A 25847-nucleotide genomic window follows, 5' to 3' on the forward strand; every position below is an offset into this window, starting at 1 on the left:
CACATTTTCTCCCATCCTCCTCCTCTCAACCACACCTCATAACACAAGGTGAACTGAATGACCTTGTCAGGGATTTGGAACTACCCAAGAGTAAGGCAGAGCTGTTGGGCTCCAGACTACAGCAGTGGAATCTCCTGGCAGGTGATGTTAGGGTTTCCATGTTCCGTGACCGTCAAAAGGATCTTGTCCCATTCTTCTTCATGGAAGGTGATCTTGTAGCCTGCAACAACATCGATGGTGTGATGGCAGCCCTCAACATCGTTCACGATCCAGATGAGTGGAGACTGTTCATTGATTCATCGAAGACGAGTCTTAAAGCTGTTTTACTGCATAATGGCAATGTTTTGCCATCAATTCCAGTTGATCATGCAGTCCATATGAAGAAAACCTATGACAACATGAAACAACTTTTGAGGTGCATAAACTATGACCAACATCGGTGGCAGCTTTGTGGCGATTTGAAGGTTGTTGCTCTCTTGCTTCGTCTGCAGACTGGATACACAAAGTACTGCTGTTTTCTCTGCGAATGGGATAGTCGTGCAAGAGATTCCCACTACATCAAGAAAGATTGGCCACTCCAACAGTCATTGGAGCCTGGGAGGAAAAGTGTTCAGCATCCACCACTTGTTGAATCAAGGAAGATTTTGTTACCACCCTTACACATCAAGCTGGGTCTGATGAAGAACTTTGTCAAGGCCATTGACAAAACACAAGCAGCTTTCAAGTACCTCCTTGGAAAATTTCCAAGGTTAAGTGAAGCTAAGATAAAGGAAGGTGTCTTTGTTGGTCCTCAGATTCGTGAACTTCTTCGAGATGATGCATTTGACCATGCACTGCGTGGCAAGAAAAAGACGGCCTGGAAAGCCTTCCAGTTAGTGGCAATAAAATTTCTCGGAAACAATAAGGCAGACAACTACAGGTTGTTGGTGGAAAACCTCCTCAAAGCATACAAAAGCCTTGGTTGCAACATGTCACTAAAGATACATTTTTTGCACTCTCATCTAGATTTTTTCCCACCGAACTGCGGAGCAGTGAGCGACGAGCACGGCGAGCGATTTCACCAGGACATTGCAACAATGGAGAAATGCTATTAGGGCAAATGGAGCCCATCAATGCTTGCAGACTATTGCTGGACAGTGACAAGAGATGCTCCATTTAATGAAAACAAGAGACAAGCCAAGAAGCGCCAAGTAGACACTGAATAGGACTAAATTATGTATATAATAATTTTTTGCCTTTTGTTTCATAATAAATTTTATTTATATAACCCTTTTGCTGATTTTTAAAGTGTTACATAAACAGGACAGGTGAAATATTATCATGTAAAGCAACCATAAACACATGAAAAGACCTAGGTTTACAATTTATGATTAAAACTCTACTATCTACACAATATACATAGACATAAAATGTAAAAACTTAAATATCTTAGAAACAGTAGCCAGTTGTTTTAATTGTCATATTTGAATTCAGCACATCAAAATACATAATAAATAGCACATTTTATCTCTGAAGCAGACGACTTCTCAAAAATTGTAGACCAGTGTAATGAGTTCCAGCTCAAATGGCTAGAGTAGGTATTGCTATCCTAGTCTACAAAGCAGGGCAGTGCTGCCTAGTAGCCAGAGTCCTTGGGGCTTCCCTTGCTCTCAGGGGAGCGTGGCCTAATAGCCAAAATCCTTGAGCAGTGCCCATGCCCTGCGGAATGTGTTGGGCATGGTAGGGGGACCTGGGCCCACCCTTCTCCAATGGCTCCTGACCCAGGGCCCTGTGAAACCAGTGATCCATGATTTGGTTCAGTTTCCTGTTTTAACAGTCACTTTCCCTGGGTTCCTGCTTTGTCAGTTCTCCTGGCAATGTCGGCCTTCTGGCTCACTCTTGTCCTCCAGGGTCAGCAGGGGTTCTGCTGTCAATCCCACTGGCTCGGCCTCCACGGTCTGTAACTCCAGCCACTCCCTGGCAGGAGCTAGCAACATGTATCCACTCTCCTCCTCAGCCAGCACAAACTGAGCTGGGCCACACCCTTTTATAGCCTGTCTCCAGGTCGAGTATGCCTAGCAGGGCAAGGGGGCATGGCCTCTTCAGCCCACAGCGTGCAGTTGACCCCAGCTGGGTCAGTGCCAGGTAGATACACCCCATCGCACCCAGCTTAACTCTACTGACTTCATTATTGTTTTTCCTGATCAAAATCTATTTTTATAGGAGCAATGAGCTACATTTAAAAAAAAAAAATTGCCCACCTTGATTTAAAGATAAGGGCAACAGATCTACTGGCTGGAAGGTGAAAGCAACCCTGCCTCAGTGGGCTCCTTGAGATTCAACACTGAGTGGTGGGGTTAGTAATGTTTTAAGTGTCTAGCTTTGTACTGTATTACATCTAATCATTTATTTAGAAAAAACCCAGTTGGAAAGAAACAAGAAGCCACAATGCTCAACTACTTATTTAGGTACTTATATACCTCCCTTACTATAGTATTCAGTGTCTGAGGGATGGGTGAAGGGCAGCAATGCTGGCAAGGTAATTTTTTAGTAGCTGTGATCCAAGAATGTAGGATTTGAAACCTATTTTTTGCCAGCAAAACCAAGGAATTTCAATGTAAGGACCACTAAGCTCACACTCTTTCAATATATAAACATAAAATTATAAGAATTAAGGATGAACTGTCAGCTGCTACTGGTGAAAGTTGTGATTTATTATTCCATGTCAAAAGTACATTCTTAAATGTACTGCTGCTAGTAAGGACAAACGGGATCTTCTAAAATTTGGAGTTGCCAATTTGTAGGCAGTGTTGAAATGCAGTCATGCATCATCCTTTGTGATCTTTTCTCTATAAGAAAACATCTTTATTTTAATTTTAAATAGAACTTAAACTTCTACGTTCCCTGGAACATACTAGCCTTTGTATGTACATCCTGGAACCGATGTCTTATTGGGAGGGGAAAGTAAAGCCCTACTAAGTTATGTGGCCGTGGCTGAGAAAAGCAATATTAAACGTGTTAATTGTTAATTTAAAAATGTAATTATCTCAAAGTGTACTGGCACACAATATAAAATATATATTCTGCAAAAATAGAGGCAACTTAAGTCAATGTTCACATCTCCTGGCAAAGTACACTGGCCAAAAGGGAAGATGGTGAAGTTACACCAGCAATCACTTTGATCCTCACTTCTCCCAGGCTGCTTTTACTACTGAGCAACAACTGGTTGTCAGGAAGAACAGAACATCTGCCTGTGTTGGAAGAATTGTCTTTTAATTTATCCCATAGATTTTGTGTGCAGGAGGAAAAGACATTAAATCATGCTTTTGTATGTTCTAAATCAAGGGCTGGCTCAGACTGACAAGACTGCAAAGAGTCTCTTATGCTGATATTGACTGTTCTGTGTATGTCAGGTGGGTGGGTGGAGTAGTTCAACGGCCTTGTTGCTGCTTACAGCTGTCAATCAGCAACAGCAAGTAGTCTGGATCTCCATGTGGTCAGGGAGAAATCCAAAGCCAGGACAGACGGTGGTAGCAACAGAAGCCGTCTGTGTGCATCAGATCAAACATTGCATAGTCCAACGCTGCTGGCAGGAATTCTCTCTCTGAGGGGGTTGGATGCTGGCTCTTATCAACCCTAAAACCAATTGTCCATTAAGGAGCTCTCAGCTCAGGGAAAGCTTTCCCTTTCAAAATAAAGCCAGACAACAAAGTCCCTCACATGTTAAGAGAAAGTAGGAGCTACCCTAGCAGACTAATGATTTGATAGAAAAATAATTGCCACTGATAGAGAGAGGATGTGCGTGCTTATGTTTGCATGTCTTTTCCTATCTACCTTAGGTACTTGTATAGTTCCCATTACCATGAATACCTCACAATCCTTAAAGAGACAAGGTGGGTATTTTTTATTAGACAAACTTCTGTGGATAATTGTTTTGTGTTTCCTACATGATTTCTAGGTAAGTTTCCTGGTTGTTTTCTTCCAATGGGCAGGTGCATGTGATGATTTCTTGTCTGAGATGGCTCATTTGGAGTACATGAGGTGCAGTAAATGGTTCTTCAGTTTTTCACCAACCTTGTCTCTTTAATATCCTGGGACCAACACAGCTCCCCCACCACGGCATATCACAGTCCTTAATATATTACTGTAATCCTCATAACACACCTCCGAGGCAGGGAAGCACTGCTACGTCCATTTTACACAGAGGGAAGCAGGGGTGCTGGAACCATTTGTTCACTGGGGGTGCTAACAGCCACTGAACCAAACTGTAAACCCTGTATATGATGGAAACTCCTTCAAGCCAGGGGGTGCAGTATATATAGGGGGAACCCAGACATAGCCAGATAAGTGATTTGCAGCAGCTCTAGGTTTGTGATAGAGCAGGGAATCAAATCCAGGTCTGGCGAGCCCCGGTAGAACTCCCTAACTTAGACCATCCTTTCTGTCATTTAGTTTTATTACCTGAGTGATAGGGGAAACACCCAGAGAACCGATTGCACGCAATAAATTGAATACCTTGCAGTGATAATTGCCACTTAATGACTACAGGGCAGCAGTCCAAGGGAAGCCCGCCTAGGAATCAGTGCAATGTGCATACAGAGCTGAAAACAAACTCTTGCAGCCAGGCGAGTCCCGCTGCTGCAAAACCCTGGAGCAAACTCCAAAGCTGCTTCTCTGCTCATTTTGTAGTAAACAAACCCTGCTGCCTGCTCCGGCTACAGGCACCGCACCACCGAGCCAGGCTCACGCAAACACTCTGACTTACCAGCAGCCACACACACGAAACCCTCATGGAAAATTGGCCTCTGCATAATACTACAGGCAAATCGTTTCCTAAGCGGCGTGGGGCACCCATTGGCTCGGGCGGGCCCGTCAATCACACGGCGAAGGAGGGGGGAGGAGGCGGGCCCCGCCGCGGCTGCGGGGCGGGCGGGAGTTCCAGTAAGTCCCTGCCGGGCCGCCGCTGAGTCGCTGCTGCCACGGCCGCGTCCCGTACACTCAACAGGCAGCTGCGCGACCGGGGGAGCGAGCCAGGCTGCAGCCGGCGGCCGCGCTGAGCCCTGCGGACCCCACGGCCGCGCTGGCGGGTGCCCCGGCCGGACAGCGCCGACCCTCCCCGGGAGCCTTGATGAAGTGGCGGAGCTAAGTGTCCTTCTCCCTCCCCCTTCTCCGGGCTCCTGCTCCCCCTCTCTGCTCGCCCCGGGAGCGCTGCGCTCCCTCCAGCCCCGCTCCGCTCCTTCCTGTGGGCTCTTTGCCCGCACCCTCCCCGGCTGCCCAGCGGGCTCCCCTGCCTCCCCCGTGCCGGCCCTTCCCCGGAGTCCGTCCCCTCCCCACCACCACCATGGCTGAAGCGCCCCAGCTCGTGGACATCGACCCCGATTTCGAGCCGCTGCCCCGGCCCCGCTCCTGCACCTGGCCCCTGCCCAGACCGGAGTTCAACCCGTCCAGCTCGGCCACCTCCAGCCCGGCGCCTTCCTGCGGGGGGCAGCCCGACGGGGCCGCCTCTGCCTCGGCGGTCAGCGTCGATTTCATCGGCAACCTGAGCCTGCTAGAGGAGAGCGAAGACTTCGAGCCGCCGCCGCCGCTGCCCCCGGCCACCGCGGGTGCAGCAGAAGGGGCCGCTCCCGGTGGCGGCTGCCTGTGCGGGGACTTCCAGTGCCAGGAGGCCGGCTGCCTCCACCAGCAGCAACAGCAGCCCGGACCGCCGCTCCAGCAGCAGCACCCGCCGGTGTCTGCTCTGTCCGCGGGTCCCATCCCCGGCCAGCCCCGCAAGAGCAGCTCGGCCCGCCGCAACGCCTGGGGCAACCTGTCCTACGCCGACCTGATCACCAAGGCCATCGAGAGCGCCCCGGAGAAGCGGCTCACCCTGTCTCAGATCTACGAGTGGATGGTCAAGAGCGTACCCTACTTCAAGGATAAGGGCGACAGCAACAGCTCGGCCGGCTGGAAGGTGAGGCGGCGGGGCGTGGGGAGAGCTGGCCGGCCCGGGACCCTGGGAGGAGCGGGGACACTTGCCTCTTCCCACCTCGCTTTTTTCAGGGGAGGCAGGAAGCTCCTTCCCGGGCGGTGCAGCGCACACCCGGCCCCTCGCTAGCGGGGTGCGTGCCTGGGTTCAGGGTGCACCGGGGATTGCGGAGCATTGCAACCCCCTAGTGATCGGGGAGGGGAAGCAGGGCGGTTGCAGAACGCTGCAAATTCTGCTCCCTCGCCCCCGTAAGTGAAGTGCACGAAGTTAGAGGGCAGCGTAGTGATTTGCAGGCTGCCCTCTGCCCTCGCTGGCTGTTCACTGACGCTGGGGTGGCCGGAGCTTAGGCAGGTTGGCTCGGTTTGCAATGTGGTTGAATACTTTAAAAAAGTGTTTCTCCCCCTCCCTCCCCCCCGAGAGTTGGTAAGAGACAGGAGGACGTGGCTTAAGGGGGAGATGCAGGGGTTACGCTGTCACAGGTTGCATGTGTCTGCGGCTGTCCCCGGGGGCGAGGGGGTGCCTGCCACTTTCCCCGTTGCCTAAAAGGGCAGCCGAAGTTGCTTGTGCCGGGTTTGTAACTTAGCAGCCAGCCGGCTGCGGAGACTCGCTGTGTCATTTCCCTTTGCAGAGTTGGGACGAACTTAAAGTGACAGAGATTCAAGGGCTAGCGGAGATCTAGAGAAGCGCAGTGTTAGGGTGCCACGTGCTGGGGGCGACAGGGCAGCAGACACTAGCTCATTTTGCCTGTACTGTGCCCGGTGTGGAGCTAAAGTTCAAGCCTGTCCATGTGTGCAATGCATTTAAAGGGCCGGTGCCTCGTACTTCAGATCCAGTCCTAAAACACATGGCAGCGCCCTTCACCCACTGTGTGAGACCTTCCCTGTAAGTAAGTAGGGGAGTTCAGAGCCCTTTCCGACAGAGACTTTAATTGCAGTTAATTTTATTGAGGGAATTTGCCATTTTTTAAAGGTAGCTTAGCTAGAGCTAGTAGCGCTAGTGCTATTTTAGGTCTAAGATATAAAATCACCTTTTCATCCTATTGTTCATTATGTGCTCAGGCATTTGATATATGCTTCACAGAAGCAAATAGACAAGTCCTTGTCCCAAGGAATTTACAGTCTAAATTCAGACATGACCCAATAAATAGGGGAGGGGGGGGTCATAAACTAAAATGGGGAAGGGACATAGGCGGGACAAGGGTTATAGTAACACTGCATGTTTACCCAATGAGCTGTGTGTTCATTGTAATGGCTTTGTTAAATTTAGTTTACAGGTTTTTTTAATTAGCGGGACACTGTTTCCCTCAGAATGAAGTCTGCCTGTCTAGAAGTAGCAGACTGCTAGATGACCTGTTGATCATAGAATTTGCTACTCTGCCTTGTACAGGCTGGAATGGGGTAGCAAGCACACACTAGCTGTGCATCAAGTCCTGATTTCAGCTTCAGGGTGGGAGTGATGATAATTACAAACAGCCAAGAGTTCTGGTCTTTCAGACTTCTAAAGCTGTTCAACAGTGGACATGTTCTCTTTAGCAAGTGGCTTGACCTTTCTGTCACTTCACACATCACCAGCAACTCTAAAAGTCAGCCATTAGCTCTAATGATGGCTAGACAACCTGCTATATTAATTAGTTACATCTTTTCTAAAACTGTCTATTTGAATTGGATTACAAAGTGCCACTTGTCTGAATACACTGATTATTAATGCACCGCCCTTTCCCATAGTCTTTACTGGGGACAATATTTAAACAGTTAATTTACTTCAAAGAAGTTAACCTTTGGTTTGATGCTGTATAAAGCTTGCTTTGTATACTTTCATGACAGAGGTATATAGGGTTTTGTCACTACCTACCAGATTATTTTTAGAAGAGGCCTTCTGTTTTTTTGCCTCTATAAAGGGAGAAAAATCCCCCCACGCAGTGGGTTACATCACAGTCATTAATTTGATACCTCCACAGTATTTTACAAGTTTTAGTGTTTTCTGCTGGCTGGTTCATAATATAATTTCAGTCAGTATTAGTTGAACTTTGCAATGTTGTAGATTTATCAGTTTTTCCAAATACATTGTACTTGGGTTTCTAGTTTAGATAATACTTAAGGCTTTTTAAATATTGGGGTAATTGTCCATCCAAACAATGTCTCTTAAATTTCCCCCCTCTACCTCGGGATATGGTATTTGGAAAGGAACATTTTTTGTTTTGTTTTTATAGGTAGACAGCATCCTGCAGAGTTCTTGTAGTATAAAGTTACAAAAACAAAAGGACAATACTTTGCTAAATTTACCGGTAGGAGCTAAGAAACCTAAAGGTTGATGTGTGTGAAGAAATTTGAATGATCAAGCTTAACAGAAAGACCAGCATTTAAAAATGAGATCTTTCAGGTGGTTGTGCAGTCGGTTGGTATAGATTGAGATTATGTCAAGTGCATTTTCAGTTTGAGTAAAGGAGTATTTAAAAAAACTAGAAAGTCTAAAAAGAATGTCACTAACTAACTACTTTGTATTCTATTACTTATCTTTTGGTGGTGCATTGTTTTAACAAGCCCTACAGAGCTTTAGCTCTCAAATTAAGACTTTCCTGTTCCCAACATTTGTTTATAGACTAAAAAACTGCTACTGTTACTTTGTTGGATGTGGAATGTTTGGGGTTTTTTGGGGCTGTCATAGTCTATGAACCCCTATTTAAGTATGGCTTTTTTAATGTTTATTGAACTGTCTCCTTGAGCATAAGTCACTGTGATTCCTTTTTCTCCTTGTGCATATTTTTGACAGGGTGGTAGGAAAGTGGTTAACCACTTATACATCTAGTCATTCCTAATTTCTTGCTTAGGTAGTAGGTGGAGGCTTTTTTACACCCCCCCACCCACACACACTTCAGGGTTAGTTATCTAAGTCCTGTTGAACTGAAAACCCTCATGCAGTCTTAACTATTGTCTTGCTACTGCTCCACCATAATATGTTCTAGGATATTCTGCTTTTAACCAGTTTTATAGCTGAGTTGACTGAGGCACAAGGAGTTCAAGTCACTTGCCTCATTTAACATGATGAATCAATGGCTCAGCTTGAATAAGGGTCTGTTTGGCTCAGGATCTGTTATTTTAGTACTGTATTGTAATCAGTGGACTTCTTTAGGTGTAATTAAAACATTCTAAATTTCAGTCAGTTATGGGCCCTGAAAAAGGAGTGTTACTTGGAAGGTTGAATATAGATTAGAGGGTAAACTTTTGCTGACAGAATTTGTAATGGTCTTGGGTCCATTTATTTATGGCCTGCAATACACAGTATAGTATAGTTGCCTCTTTCTCACTTGGATTGCATGTCTTATTTTGGGTAAAATGTCTGAAAAAAACTTTCCATATTGTTATAATTAGAGTTTAGATGCTTTTACAGTTATAAACCTTATGTAGTGAGCTGTCAAATTACACACCTTGTTTTGAGTAGAAATTCAGAATGAAATGTTTAAACAAGATCTAATTTCCAGTGCCTTCAACCTTGGTTATGATATTCTGCATTGGTAACTGATTATTTAGGTCACTGAATATGTCTCCTCAGTTTCAAGTGTCTGTGATTCTATAACTACCAAATTGTAATTTCAGTTGTTAAAATTCTTTTAGTGAAAAATGCAGTTTAACTAGGTCAGCTTTATCTATCAGGTACTGAAAATAAACAGAGTCCAGGTCTAGTCTGGTATATTTCTTGATTGTTAAAACTTCATCTCCATATTGTGAATAAAAGGAATGTGAAAGCCAAAGGCAATATAATTTTACATTACACAGAAATTGTACTTAAGTACATACTTAAGTAACGTTTACTAAAGTAGGTAAAATTGATCCCAGTTATGTGTGTGTAGTCTGCTGTAGAGTTCCTGAGAATTTCTAGTCTGAAATGTAAACTCTGCCAGCCCTCCTCAAAAAACCAATGCCCACATGCTCATCAACTCTTCTGAATGAATCATGCAACAAAGGGAGAGCCTAAACATTCTTTACCAAACCCTTTTGTACTATTGAACGCTAACGAGCACTGTTGATAACCATATTTGCTTAAAAAGAATTGTAGAAAGACCAAGAACTGTTGTAGTGATAACAAGAAAGTTACTGAGTGTGTTGTGAAGAAGCACAAAGATTTATGGTACTATTCCAGTCAAAACAATCTCTTACCCAAGTTATGCGGATAAGGGTAGAATGTGGTTAAGAAATGGAGTCTGTTGTGGTGGCAGTGGACTTACCTCTGAGGGAAATAACTATGGGTAACTTTTTTCCTTATATAAATCTGATGATTTTTGGTTAGATATCCTATATAAACTCAGACACCTGGTGTGCACACACTGCATGATGTGCAGCTTTGTTTTACTTCAGAACAGTTGTGAGATTAATTATAAAGAACATCTATCACATCCTCTCTTTCAGCACTTGCTGCTCTAGTTCTTTTATTCAGCCTTTGAAAATGGAATAAAGCCAAAAGTTGACCCTACCAACATTCAGATATCCTCAGAGTAATTCTTTAGACAGAATGTTCTGTTGAAACAGAAAATACTACTAACTTTTGATGGCTTTCGCTGTAAATTGGGTATATTATTTAAGTCTTGTGGAGATTATTAAGATTGCATCACTGGTTACACCTTCTTGACTTCTGGCTTAGTGAAGGCTTGATCACCTAGATTTACCTGTTGTCCTGGCTATAGGAATGAGACTAGATGATAGCAAGTTGCAGAAGTATGAGTGGAAGTATGCCTGATAGGGTGAGTCCAAAGCATATGCTGAGTTGAATGTCTTTGTCCATAAGAATTGTTGTAGTGGTCTTGACTAACTCATCATTGAATAAGTGTCTATACAAAGATGATTCTAGGGTGTGGTATTGATTGAAAAGCCACATAACACAATCTTAAATATTTCAAAAGCCTTTTGCAAATAGAGTACAGTACAGAGCACTTTACAAAAATTTGAGAAACCTTAATTTGGTATCTGAATAACTGAAATAACAAAAATACATTCCATGCTGAAGTATTTAAAATAGGTTTTATCAAACATGTAGGCTTTTTTTTTTAATATGGAAGGTGATAGGATACTAGTTGATAGACACAGAATTTACACTGCAGAATTGCTACATGCTCAAACAGTCATGATACAGGAAGGGTAGGTATCTAACTTTGTGCCTTTGCAATAGAAATTGATACTTTCCTAAGTGATTCGTGGACTGATAACATCATGCATTGCTATATGTCTTTAACTTTCAGTGAGCGGGACTCTGCCAACTTAAAACATATTGTAAATAAACATGTTTGGTCTGATGTCAAAATAAATCTTTCATAGCCATAAATGTCTGTCCATTGCCACCTCATTTCATACAAGCCACTAAATAGCTCTCAGTAGTAACTTTCACTATCTTTAATTGGCAAGATTCAAACCAGTGACTCAAGTGAGAGGCTCTGTATAGAAGAGTGCCTGCATTCTTATTTATGTGCTGAGATGTTATGATCAGGAAAATAAAGCCAGTTTTGGGAATTAGTACTTGTGGCAAACTTATGTGGCAATAGCATATTTGTTTTAAAGGGATGTATATGTATCTCAGATGTACAGGTTAGTTTAATGTAATATTAAAATGATTCTGGCAACTTGAAAGCTAGTTAGTTGGGTTTAAAAAAAAAAAAAAGAATTAAGTGACTTCAGGTCTGGGGTCTTCTTGCCAACTTCTGTGGCTTTATAAACTCATTTTCCTATTCTGTTTCAGACAACAGTATTTTTAAAGGTCCACACAGATAGGCGCAAAATTGACTGTTTTGGGGCAACAGTGAAATTAATGGACAGAAAATGCTGTCAAATGCACATGAAAGATCTTTTCCATCTTTTAGTTATACCAGCTGTAACAGTAGTAGATTTAAAAACCCCTCACTTCTGTATGATTTAAAAAAAAAAAAATTATCAGGCCCCTGTAGGTTGCACACAATTAAAGTAGCAGGAAGTCAGGAAATGTGAAAATTAAAAATTCAGACAGTAATGTTAATTTGATCATACTACAAATCCTATATATTTTACATTTTACCCTTATGCAATATATATGAATGTAATATTAAGGTATATGATTAAGTAAAAAACAAATCAAGACTGGAACATAGTGTGTATGTCCAAGGTGGCTCGAGTTAATGTTTCCGATTAAATCTTGAATGCGAACCTAAAATGTGCAGAATACTGTGGAATGCAACAAAATTGCATACAGTCTAAGATCACAATTTCTCTTCTTGATAAAGCAGGTTGTTTTTGGTGTGGATTTTCCTATGTGTGTTTCATTAATGCTTATAATCTTTCTTATACAAACTGTTAATGCAGCAGCAGCCCATGTCCCTGTGCAAGTCCTCTCCTAAGGTTGGGCAGTTTGAACATGCATTTCATATCCTAAAGGGGAACATACTTTCATTAGCATCTATTAACAATCAGAGATGAATATTGAGCATGCTCTTAAGTGATTTTTTTTTTTTTAATTTTTAAAAGTGCTTTAACATTTTTATTTATTTCCTACCTTACTTGTCTCCTCCCCACCCCCCATGCCCATGTACTCTGTGGTAAGATGGACCTAGGTTTTGTGGTAAAAGCCCATGATTCTGTCACCCTCTCATGGTGAAATAAAATTAGGCAATCTGCATGTTAGCCATTGTGGTGGTTGCTTTTATAATACATTCAGTTTGGTTATGTCCTTTTCTGATTTTTTTTTTTTATATGCTCCAGATTTTTGTATTAACTGCATTGTAGAAGTTGTCAGGGGAGCTGGAGATTTTGGTAGCTATGGCTTTTGGCACACGGGACAGTGTAAGAGAGGCAATCTGAGACGGTGGGATAAAGCTTCTAGTTGGATGTTTCTGATAAAATAATCCACAGTAAAATAATTGGCAGTGTTTTCTAGATTTGAGTCAACACTATTGAGATAAATTGGGCAGTTCACGCCTCTATGAACTATTGTTTCAGGCTGTCTGCAGATTCAAGATGACACTGCCTTGTTATTTTACAAACCACGAATGCTAGACACCCTTTTTTAAATGAATGCTTTGAGAGCATAATTGCAGACCAATTCCATGGCAATGGAATTGCAAAATACACAGGACACTGGTTATGACCATGCTGAGCTTCAGTCTTCAGCCACCTTTTTGTTTTGGAAAAAATGTGAAAACAGGGAGTTCTGATGGAAGTGATTTTGTAACTCTGAGTATAGCTGGCAGGATCAGTACCTGCTAATTAATACAAAGACATACCAAATATTTCTAGTAAATACACTTTCTTTCTTTCTGAAATTATATACAATAGAGGTTCTGAGCTGATGATAGGCATCTGTTTGAAGTCAGGAGGAAACCTCAGGTTAAGTCATACATGCAGCAGTTAACTGTGACTTTCTTAGCATTTGCTAGTTTACACTAGAGTATTGATGAGTTGCGTAGAATTTTTATTTGTGAATTAAAATGCAGGGCAGTTGAATTTGATGTGGTAAGAATTCTGACCTTTACCACACTAGCCTGAACTTCTTACATCTAAAATGCACAAGGAAACAATCATGCATGTATTGGAGAACTGCATTTATGCTTCTGCATATAGAATTTCACTAGTTTGGACTGTATTTAAATATTGTTTACTGCACTTTACCTACTGAAAAGAATATATTTGAGTTTATTCATGAGTCTTCATCCAGCAAAGTTGCTGTGTAGCTGTCTTTTAGGCTTGTAATGTGCATCTATCATATGTTAGCCCTGGTGCAATGTAACATGACTGCTTTTGCAGTAGCTTTCAATTAGGTCATAAATGAGGATACAGTGAATGAAATCAAATGCTAAGATTGCACTGGAGACTGCTTCAGATTTTTGATTTCACTAGTCTTGGTATCTATTTTAGATCTATTTTATATGAATATTGAAGAAATTACGTGTCATGAAGTTGCTTAAAATCTGAGCGATGCTTAAGGGGTGGGTTTATTTGCTCCATTTGAAACACTGTTGCAATAGTTGCTAAAGATTTTGAAGTACTTTACCATTTGTGGATACATCAGGGGACAAGAGGCTCAGTTTGAAAAGTGTTTGCTGAAAATCTGCTGGAACTGTGTGCATCGCTGGGTGGAGTGGAGTAGTCCTAGAATTTTGATGTGCAGAGGAAAAAGTTAAGGCTTATTGCTGAATAATGTAGGAGGAAAAAATGAGATTCAACAGAGGTAATGAGAAGACCTGGCTATGTTTCAGTACTCCTTAAACTTTGTAAGTTGCAAGTTACAACTTACAAAGAGAATAGCTAAGTGGTTGTTGGTGTATCATACCTGTGCTGCTGCTGCTTTGTATTGAGAAGGTTTCCTCATTCTAAGCCCGTGGCTGGTGACATTTAGGGCTGAAACTTCTCTGAAATGTTTCTGAAATATTTGTTGTTGGTCTAGAAATTAATTTTTGGGCAAGCTAGAAAATCCATTCAGCTGTTTGGTTTGCAACAGCACAGAGTAATGTTTTCAGTGATTATTGCGGCTGTCTTGTGCTCACATAATTCAAGCAGTTTAAGTTCCAAATTTCACATGCATGTACTGAATATAGTATATTGTGCATGTGCAGTCCATTTCCTTACAAGAGTACTTATCCAGACTTATATTTTGAGAACCCCATAATCTGCTTTACAAGCTAAAGATGGCCTCTTTCCTGCAGAGTATAGAAACTAAAATATATCTGTGCACTGTAATGCATAGAAGCACTTGCTTAAGTGATTAGATATTGCAATGCGTGAAGACCGTATATTATTCAGAAGTCCTCCCGTATTAGACCTTCCCAGTGCTGGCACTGATCTGTGAAAGAACTGTGTAAATCCCACTGTCACTGCCCTTTTCTTTCTCTCTCTTTTGAAAGGTATTAAAAGCTCAAAAACACTATTAAAGCAGTGCAAAAACTGAGATTTTAATTGCCCACCAAAAAAAGGGGGGAGGAATTGAAAGCTGTTGTTCTCACAACAACCAGAGCTCTGTCATAATGGATGTAGAAAGCATTGGGGAAATCAGATATACAGTAATGAAATATTTATATGTGCAAGCAGCCATTTTATTCTCCATGGAAACTATAACTTTGTACAAAGTTAGAACTTTTATTTAAAGGGGCCAGATGGCGCAGTGCAGCTACTTTGCTTCACATAACCTAAAGTAATTGGTGTGAGGAGATCACTCCAATGTAAAGCTGATCCTCTGCTGACATAGGCAATGTGCGGCTCTGATGGCACTCCCTCTCCCTTTTGCCCCATTTTCTGTAATACAGAAGCATGCATGGGGGAAGGTGGTATGCCTGAAAAGCAATTATACCCTGTTATTTCGCAGCTGTGTTTTCTGCCCCATGCAGCTGGTCTAAATTTGATCTGTTCTTCAGTCCTTATGTTGCTCTAACCCAGCACACAGGCTCTTTTACAGAACGGCAGCTGGATCAGGGAAGAGCGACGTGATCCTTAAGCAACCTTTTCATTCCTCCCACCTTGTACTCTACTGATCTGCTGGATCTGGCCTAGTCTCAATCTTAACGTTGCATTCATATAGGTTTTATGAAGTACATAGAATTTGTCTTTTTTCTTTTTTCTTTTTTTCTTTTATAGTGAATTCAGCAGTGTTTTATTATTTAGACTGCCTTACTGCTAGACCACTTGTGACAGTCCTTATTTAACATCTTGTAAAGAAACTTTTCCCATGGTCATACATGCTGAGTTTTGAGAGTGTCTTAGGAGTGCTGAGGTGCAAGAATTGGTTATATAAAAGAGTAGTTCAAATACAGATTACATCAACTTTTCAAATAGGTAATAGAACTACATAGATCCGATCAGATTTTGGGTTTACCATTGATACTGTCTGAACAATATTAGATAGTGCTAATTTGTGATTCCATATTACAACAAAAGTTAGTAAATTCTTTAATTCTCTCAGGTTTGACTCCAGTAATTATCTGTTTAAACTAGGCAGTTAGATAAGACTGAAGCAACTTGTTCTAAATATGGTGACTTGTTAGACTGCATTTATTGTGCAAATGAGCTTACATCCTGCAAGATCAGCAGAAATGTTTGTTTACTTAAAGGGGAGTGGATTAAATTAGGTGCCTTTAATTACATGAATTGCATACCTATCAGTAATGAGATTAAGGCATTGGATTTGTTACCCACTACGCTATAGAAGGCTGTCTTCCTATGCCCATAAAGTGAATAAGATAATTGCAAGTGGTGATTGAGCTAAAGCCACCCCAAATTTCATTTGCAAGTTGGTAAAGTGTTGTTGCCGCTGGAGTATATTTAGAGTCAGACATCACTTCTCTGCTAGTCCAGAAGGCACATTTTGGCCTATTTTAAACAGCTGAAGGGAGAAAGAGAACACTTACAATGTCGCTACTTCAGAGTAAAACTGGAGTAATGCAGTAATGAATCAGGGCTGAAGATTCCTAGTTTGTCTACAGTGGGTGCAATTTGTATATGCCAGATTAAATCAATCCCTTAAATAAAGTGGTGTGTTTTTTTTTTTTTTGCAAACTCAATTAATTAATATATTAAAATTTCTCTAGTGTTTGGGACCCAGTTTCACTACTCTTAGAGGGGTTGCTTTAGAATCATTGTGTTATGGAATTACTGTAGTCCTAGGTCTCTCTTAAATTAGTGCTTTTAATTTCCAGTCAAGGTATCTGATTTTTGGGTAAAGAGGAACTTTTAATTCTTTTTTTAAAATCAGAAAAGAAAAAAAAATTCTTGCAGCTATTGAAGTATCAACAGAGTCTAACATTACTAGCTCTGATTTGTTGAATGTAGTCCGGAGCAACCATCAATAATTCCCCCGTGAATCATTGGCCTTGGCCAGGGCCGGCTTTAGGCCGATTCAGCCGATTTGGCTGAATTGGGCCCCGCGCTAAGAGGGCCCCGCGCCGCAGCTCTCCACCCCGCCCCCAGCTCACTTCCCCCTCCTCCCCTGAACGCTCCCCCCCCCTGCTCCTCCCCCTTCCCTGCTTCCCGCGAATCAGAGGTTCGCGGGAAGTCTGAAAAGAAGCAGGGGCAGGCAGGCAGCACCAGGTAAGCTGGGGTGGCGGGGGGGCGCGAGAAGGGCTCCGGGGAGGCGCGGCCCAGTCCGGCCCCGGTTCCGGCCGAGCACGCAGGCCCCAGCGGCTCTGGCCCAGCTTAGCTCCGGCCCGGCCCCCGCGGCGCGGCGCGGGCCGGACCCAAGCCCGGCAACCCCAGCCGGAGCGCGGCTCGATTCCTGGGGGCGGGGCTTGCAGCAAGTGCATTGCACACGTTCTGGATGAGACATTCGAGGAGATTACCGAGGCCGATTACCGCGATGTGATAAACCACATCAATGCACTATTCCGCATCTAGGCATGCATGCCTAACCCTCCTCTCCCAAAGAGCCCGCACCGAAAAAATTCCTTCCCGGAAAAAAAACCCGCTTACCGGGAACCTGCTCTTCTGTTTGTCCTCCACCAAGTACCGGCCGCTGCGACTGGCTACCTTCCTCCTGGCTCGAGAAGAGCTCCTGGCTGCATGCCTCCAGGGATTCCGGGGTGTCTCCATCTGGCCCACCACCATCACTCCCGTTTTCCTTCTCTTCCTCCTCCCTCCCCCCACACCGGCTCTGAAGTGTCCATGGTGGTGCTCGGAGTGGAGGTGGGGTTAACCCCAAGTATCGCATCCATCTCTTTGTAGAATCGGCAGGTCGCGGGGGGAGCACCCGAGCGGCCATTTGCGTCGCGGGCTTTGCGGTAGGCACTCTGCAGCTCCTTCACTTTAATCCTGCACTGCAGGGCGTTCCGGTCATGGCCCCTTTCCATCATGTCCTTTGATACCTTCCCGAAGGTATCGTAATTCCTACGGCTGGAGCGCAGCTGGGACTGTACAGCTTCCTCCCCCCAAACACTGATGAGGTCCAGCAACTCGCCACTGCTCCATGCTGGGGCTCGCTTGGCGCGTGGAGGCATGGTCATCTGGAAAGATTCGCTGATAGCACTCCACACCACGCCGGGCTGAGCAAACAGGAAGGGGATTTTTAAAATTCCCGGGGAATGTAAAGGGTCGGTCACATGGTTGGTTACCTGAGGCCAGGGCAGTAGAGTTTCAACTGATGACCAGAGTGGCTAGAACAGGCATTGTGGGATACTGCTGAATAATTCTGGAGGCCATTCACAGCGCATTGGGCGGCCACACTGGCGCGGCAGCGCAATACTTGCTATTCCTCTCGGAGAGGTGGAGTACATGCAGCGCTGCAACCACGGAGATACAGCGCTGCAAATGCCTTGCCAGTGTGGACGGGGAGTGAGTTACAGCGCTGGGGGAGCCTTTACAGCGCTGTAACTCGCAAGTGTAGCCAAGGCCATTGTTAGATTCAAACCTTGGAAGAAGGGAAAAACAGTTGGGAGATGCTTGTGCCAGGGTGAACCTAAATCTTTTCACTCTAAGGAGACTTGAGATTGGCTACTAAAATATTAGTTCATTGAACAGCAATAGGCCAGTTCACCAATTCCTTTTTGTTAAGAGTTTGAATTATGAGCTAATAGCCCTTTTACGTCAGGATTTCAAGCTGGCTGGAGTCTTCTTAAAGACTTACTTTTAGTTCTTAGACTAGCTTGCAAATACTCTGGCAGTTCATGTGTATGTGGCACTGATATACTGTAGGTAACAGGAAGGAATAAGACTTCCTGTTATGTATTACAGGGAGTATGTTAATCATCTAGTGATAAATATACACCAGTTAAGACTATTTAAAGTAGAATATTTATGGTGGCGAGTCTTAAAAATATTGTGCTTTTGGTTGATCTCTGTTTATGTTCTTCCAATAAAGCATTTTGTGTTTTTCTCATTGTTCCAGCAAGGAAAGTAAATAGTTGAGGTAGAGTGGAAGATTCATGATAAAGAAGCAGTTCAGAAAGAGATTTCTTAGTTAGGTTCCTTAATGTGAAATCTCTAGTTGGTCAGCAGTCCTGATAACAGAATGCTTTTTTAAAAATAAATAAATCTGCATGAATTTGATGCTAATGAACATGAAGGATTAATCTGCTAGAGACAGGTATGGTGCAGGTACTGGGTTCTCTGCACAGCTCAGTCTCCAACTATTTCAAATTGCCTCATCTCTGTTAATCTAGACCTGGGCCTTTTGAACCAAGACTGCCTTGTGCCAAAATGGAGGCTTTGGCTAGACCAGGGGTGGGCAAACTTTTTGGCCTGAGGGCCACATCAGGGTTCCGAAACTGTATGGAGGGACAGGTAGGGAAGGCTGTGCCTCCCCAAACAGCCTGGCCTCCGCCCCCTCCCACTTCCTGCCCCCCTCAGAACCCCTGACCCATCCAACCCCCTTTGCTCCTTGTCCCCTGGCCCTCCCCACCCCTAACTGCCCACTGGGACCCCATCCCCTATCCAATCCTCCCTGTCCCCTGACTGCCCCGATTCCTATCCACACCCCCCGGGACTGCCACGCCTATCCAACCCCCATTCCCCGTCTCCTGACCGCCCCCTCCCAGAACCTCCGCCCCATCCAATTGCTCCCTGTCCCCTGACTGCCCCCCAGGACCCCCTTCCCCTTATCCAACCCCCCCCCCGCTCCCTACCCCCTTACCATGCTGCTCAGAGCAGCAGGAGCTTGCAGCCCCGCTGCCCAGAGCGCTGACAGCATGGCGAGCTGAGGTTGCAGGGAAGGGGGGACTGCAGGGGAGGGGCTGGGGGACAGCCTCCCCAGCCAGGAGCTCAAGGGCCAGGCAGCATGGTCCCACGGGCTGTAGTTTGCCCACCTCTGGGCTAGACCAATGTCCAGGAAAGTTTAGGGCAAGAACACAAAATTGTTTTAACCTAATCAAATTGAACTTTGATCTTTTGATTCAAACTTGATTTGAACCTAGATCTTAAGAGTTCATAGGAAAGAGGAAAAAAAATCCTTTTTGGGGGGGGAGGGGAAGGGGAACCCAAAATGTAATTAGATTCCTAATTAGAGGCCACTTTGCTTTCTTTCCATTCATTAGGATGGCTTTGTGAAGCCATCCTAATCGAGGTCACAGGTGTATAAATGCTATTACAGAGGCTATGGCTACACTAGAGAGCTTACAGTGGTGCACCTGCACCGCAGTAAGCTCTCTAGTGTAGCTGCTCTAAACAGACGGGAGCGAGCTGTCCCCTTGGCTTAAATACTCCAGCCCCTGCAAGTGGCGGTAGCTATGTCGTCGGGAGAAGCTCTCTCGCCAACATAGTGCTCTCCCCACCAACACTTAAGTTGGCATAAGTTGTGTCATCAGGGGGTGGCTAATTCACCCCCCCCCCGAGCGACATAACTTATGTTGACTTAAGTTGTAGCGTAGCCATAGCCTGAGTTATAACAAATTATTACATTTCAAATGCAGACATAATCTGACTCTGCAAAAACTGTGTGTCCTCCTTTATTACTTGCATGATAAAATGAACAACTTTTGAGCCCTAGTTTGAAGTTAAAAACCTAAACATTCACCTATCTCCCCCCCTCATCCCCACCATTCCTTTTTCCTTGAACACGTATATCCACATTTATCACTATAATAGACTTGTCCTCAAATTTCTACCACCAAGGAATCTGTGCTCCAAGAACTGAACAGTCCTCTACCAAGATTAAGGGTATTCATATTCTAACAGATGTGAATTGCCTCCAGTGATTGCACAATACGTATTCTGTTAGCCTGACTGCATAATAGTAGTATGCACATGCATAGAAATAGCATTTTCGGGGGCGGGGAGGGGGAGAATATTTAGCAAAGAGCGCTAACACATTCTTTACAACAACTGGGATAGCAGTATTACTGGCTTTGGCCATTGATCAGACAGCCTCCAAAGATAAAGAATACAAGAAAAGACAATTTTTACTTGAGCAATAACAAATGCAGAAATCAGTTCATGAGGACTGACCCTCTGGGAGGAGTTTTTAGTCTGAGGCACAGTGTCTAGGTAGTTTAGTCATCTGTCTACTTTCACTCTATGCATCTGAAGAAGTGAGGTTTTTACCCACGAAAGCTTATGCCCAAATAAATCTGTTAGTCTTTAAGGTGCCACCAGACTTCTTGTTGTTTTTGTAGATACAGACTAACACGGCTACCCCCTGATACCTGTCTAAAGAAAATGTCCTGAGGTGTGGCAATTACTACTATGAGAATAAAACAAAGAAAAAAGCATTGCATATAGATATTTTTAATAAATGATCGTTTCAGTTGAATGCACTGAGCGCTAGCCCGTCAGATCAGTATATGAATGTTCAACATTCCACTCAACTTGTAACTTAATTTGTAACTTCCTACATTGTATTGTATTTCTCTGGAAGACAGCGCCACTGACTCTTCCCCTTTGTGGTCAGGAAAACACAACTTTATTGCTTCTTTCATTTGGGCAGGTAAGTAGGTTTGATGGGGAAGGTGTTTATTAAAGCTACATGATGCAGATAGAAGAAGTGAAAAAGTTGACGAACTTTGAAGCTTCACTTTGACCTATCCGCAATGGAGATATTGCTGTTTGGAAATATTGTATCTCCATATTATATTGTCAGAATATCGATATTTTATTGTCAAGCAATGGAGAATACTACTTGGGTATCTGAATAGAAATCTGTTAAGTATGTTCAAGCTAGATCTTTTTCTGTGGGTTATTTCTGTGGAAATCCCGCAATGGTCAGTCCTGAGGATTTAAGAGAATAAAATCCCTAACTGACTTCTGACTTGTAAATACTAGCATCAGTGCCACTAATAGTGAGCTGGGACACGCCTTCCACCCCTTTTATGCCTCATGGTAAATTATATAATAGGAATAATCACTAAGAGTATGGGGGGTGGCTCTTGTATCCCTTAGTAAAACAGCGGCAAGGCAACTTAATGTTCTCTTGCAGTTTAGAAGTGACCTGTATAATGTAGCTGTACAGTATCTCAAATGCTTTTTTTCACGTCTTTACTTTTGGAGGTTTATAGTTAGCAACTGAGGCTGTAAAAAGACTGAAGGGTGTTCTGGCACATACACCACACAGTCATTAGAAACTGAGGCTTAGCTATAACCATCCAAAATTGGCTGAGTTGATGTTGCACTTTGACTCTTTACCTAACTTGTAGTATTTACTAATTTTTAGTGCAATACTGTGCGTTATTTCTGTTGTCCCCATTCTTTGCTCCTGTCCATATTAATCCTGGCAATAGGAGTAAATGAGAGCTGGTGTCTTCATATTTGCTGGGTGCTTGAGATTAAAAGAACAACTAAACTGCTTTTCAGAAGGCAGCACATATGAAAACACCTTCTACAGGGCAAAATATTGTTTCCAGGCCACATTATGTCTGAATGTGACCAGCAGACTGCACTGTGATCATCTTTTTAACAGGATCTCCAAAATGGTATGCTTCCAACTTCAAGGCTTCTAGGTCCTTCATATTAAAGTGCCTAAAGAAGTAAAATTACTTACATTTTGTGGGTCTTATCTGGTCCTTGGCTATATCTATCCAACCCCATTAAAACTAGTGGGGTTACAAAAGTATAACGGAGTGCAGAAGTTAGCCTAGTAACTTTTAAACCAGTGGTCTCCAACCTTTTTATGCACAAGATCATTTTCTGAATTTAAGTGCAACCCAGGATCTGCCCCGCCCCGCTCACTCCATTCCCACTCCCTCCATTGCTCACTCTCCCCCACCCTCACTCACTTTCACTGGGTTGGGGTTTGGGAGGGGATGCAGGCTCTGGGCTGGGGCCAAGGGTTTCGGAATGTGGGAGGGGGCTCCAGGCTGAGCCTGGGGAAGGGGGTTGGGGTGCAGGAGGGAGTTTGGGTGCAGGAGGGGGCTCTGGGCTGGGACAGAGTGTTGGGGTGCAGGAGTGGATATGGGGTGCTGGCTCTGGGAGGGGGCTCAGGGCTGGGGCAGTTGGTTGGGGTACAGGAGGGGATTTGGGGTACTGGCTCTGGGAGGGGGCTCAGGGCTGGGGCAGTTGGTTGGGGTACAGGAGGGGATTTGGGGTACTGGCTCTGGGAGGGGGTTCAGGGCTGGGGCAGGGGCTCAGGGTGCAAGAAGGGGTATGGGGTGCTGGCTCTGCGAGGGGGCACAGGGCTGGGGCAGTTGGTTGGGGTACAGGAGGGGGTATGGGGTGTGGGTCCGGGAGGGGGCTGGAGGTTGGGGCGCAAGAAGGGTGCGGGCTTCCACCGGGCGGCACTTACCTTGGGTGGCTCCCGGTTGGCGGCGCAGCAGGGCTAAGGCAGGCTCCATGCCTGCCCCGGCCCCACGCCGCTCTCGGAAGCGGCCATCACGCCCCTATGACCTCGGGCGAGGGGGGGCATGTGGCTCTGCATGCTGCCCCTGCCTGCAGGCACTGTCCCCGCAGCTCCCATTGGCCACAGTTCCCCATTCCTGGCCAATAGGGTCTGCGGGGGCAGTGCTTGCAGGCAGGAGCAGTGCGCAAAGACCCTTGTCCCTCCTCCCCCGGGGCCTCCGGTGTGCTGGCTGCTTCCGGGAGCAGCGTGGGGCCAGGGCAGGCAGGGAGCCTGCTTTAGCCCTGCTGCGCTGCCGGACTTTTAGCGGCGGAGGGGTGAATGCCCATTATAACGTACCCATATAGCAGAGTGTTTAAAGCAGTGGTCACCAACCAGGAGATCGTGATCAACTGGCAGAGGCTCCAGGATCAACCAGTCGATGGCGATCTACCAGTTGGTGATCACTGCTTTAAACACTTTGCTATATGGGTATGTTATGGTGGGAATTCACTCCGGAGTGCCCTGGTGTGGAAACACAATTGGGTCTATGCCTCAGTTTCCCTTAGTGGCCTTTCAGAATGCTCAATCAGGCTTGTATACAGTGAACAATGCCCCTTTGTGGGGTCTAGTTTATTTAATCAACTGCCAAACATATGTAAACAAGCCTTCTCCTTCTGCTATAAGTCCCCAGGCTTCTCGACTGCCTGGATCTTTGCTGTCTCTCATATGCTGACTCATGGTGTCTCCCAGGCCTCCCTTCCTGGGGAGTTGTGTAGGCTGTCTCCTCTTGAGCTTTCTCTCTCTGCGTTCTGAGGCTATTCCTCTCTCTGGAAGCTTCTGCTCTCTAGGGAGATGCCCCTGGGTGTAGCTTCCTACCCAGTTTTCCTGAGAAGCTCTCTCCCTGGGAGCTTCCTCTGTGTTCTGGGCTCCTGCCTGAGTCCTCATAACCCTTTAGGGCCTTGGGAGTTCCTTAACTAACTAACTGCTGCTCAGCCATGTATCCAGTTAACTGTGCACAGGTGGATCTGGATTGGCTGGTTCTCCTTAGAAGAGACTTAGCTGGGGGCCAGCCCTGGTGACAGAGTACTAGTCAGTTACTGTTATAGGAGAAGGTAATGCCATCTGGGTAGTGTTTCTCATAGGCAAAGAGTAATGAATACATTGCACTTTATGAAAGTGCTGGTTAACACATTACATTTTTTGACTATATGCCAGTAGTTCTCAAACTTCTGTACTGGTGACGCCTTTCACACAGCAAGTCTCTGAGTGTGACTTCTCCCTCCCCCCCCCATAAATTAAATACACTTGTTTATATATTTAACACCATTATAAATGCTGGATGCAAAGTGGGGTTTGGGATGGAGGCTGACAGCTCGCGACCCCCCCCCATGTAATAACCTTGTGACCCCCTGGGGGGTCCCGACCCCCAGTTTGAGAACCCCTGGACTATACTGTTGTGTGTCCATCCCAATTTTTGATTAATTTTCTTCAGGATACTGCGAATACCCAGAGCTGTACTGAAAATTATGTGAAGTAAAGCTAACAGACTTCAATCAATCAATAAATAAAGCCCTTCAAAAAACCTCAGTATTTTAAATATTTCTGTCTTGGAGAAACAACATTGACATTCTGTTAAAACTCTAAATAGTAAGATATTGGGGTAATTTTAAGGGTTAATTGCTTTTTTGATGATGGTAAATTTAAGACTGAGATTGTTGAATTGAGATTCACATGTAATTGGGCCTACGTTATCTATTCTGCTAGTGAGTTAAAATAAAACATTGCAAAATACTTGTTTTAAAATATAAACTAAGTGTTGATTCTTCTAGATTGGGATTTTAAATTTCTTTAATCCTTTCGGTTGTTGAATTCAGTTTAATATGCCAAAAGGATAAACAGAAGTCTGTGTAGGTTTGTTCTAACTTAGAACTTCTTAAACCTGTTTGGGAAAACCACTTCTGAAGTGAGTTATGTATATTTATTCTAACATGCAGTTATTTAAATATTGATTATCATTTTATCGGCCATACCTTTCCCCAAAGCCAGTAAATTGCAGATTTTCTTCAGAATGCCTCTCTTATACAAAGTATTTACAACTTTTCAAATTTAATTGCCAGTTCATTCTTTTTCACAGCTACACATCGTATCATGATACATGTTACTTCATACTTTTTATGCTCTTTGGAGGTAGCAGACATCCAGGCACAGAATGTTTCAATGAACAGCCAGTCTTGCAGTGCTATAGATGCTAGTCATGGTTGGAAGAGCTAAGTTTGACAAAGTCTCTGGAACCAAAATTGCAAGTTGAAGTTGCTGAATGTCTTAGAAAGTATGGATTCATAACCTTGAGGAATCTTGAGAAGGGATTTCCCTTCTCTCTGGATGTTCTAGTAATTGTTCTTTGTGACACTAGCAGTTTTCTCAGAGAAAACTGCATATAATATCAGTCCTTTAAATACTTTAAAAAAAATACTGGCTAAGTGAATTTTCATGTAATATTTTAAACTTTTCCCCCTCACTTTCATTTTCTCAAAGCTCTAATTTCCTTATAAATAGACTTAACTGAATGCCTTTCTTTATACATATGTGAAATTATTAATAAAGGTCACTTAATGTTTTATTGACATTTTAAACTTTTAATAGAGATTTTAGCTACACACTGTTCGATGTACCTCAAAACCATATTTAAAAACTATTGTTTAATACCTCACTCTAAACACCAGCACAT

The 25847-nt window shown here is 44.1% G+C and overlaps 1 protein-coding gene across 1 annotated transcript in view; it reads left to right on the plus strand.

The window, feature by feature from the left end:
* The first annotated feature begins 5320 nt into the window (after window positions 1-5320).
* FOXO1 (forkhead box O1) overlaps window positions 5321-25847 on the plus strand; it is a 93545-nt gene continuing 73018 nt past the window's right edge. The window contains exon 1 of the mRNA XM_065408153.1: window positions 5321-5929. Within this exon, the coding sequence (XP_065264225.1) occupies window positions 5321-5929 (609 nt within the window). The remainder of the gene's footprint in view (window positions 5930-25847) is intronic.

The sequence above is a fragment of the Emys orbicularis genome, chromosome 1 (genome assembly GCF_028017835.1).
Source record: "Emys orbicularis isolate rEmyOrb1 chromosome 1, rEmyOrb1.hap1, whole genome shotgun sequence".
NCBI lineage: Eukaryota > Metazoa > Chordata > Testudines > Emydidae > Emys > Emys orbicularis.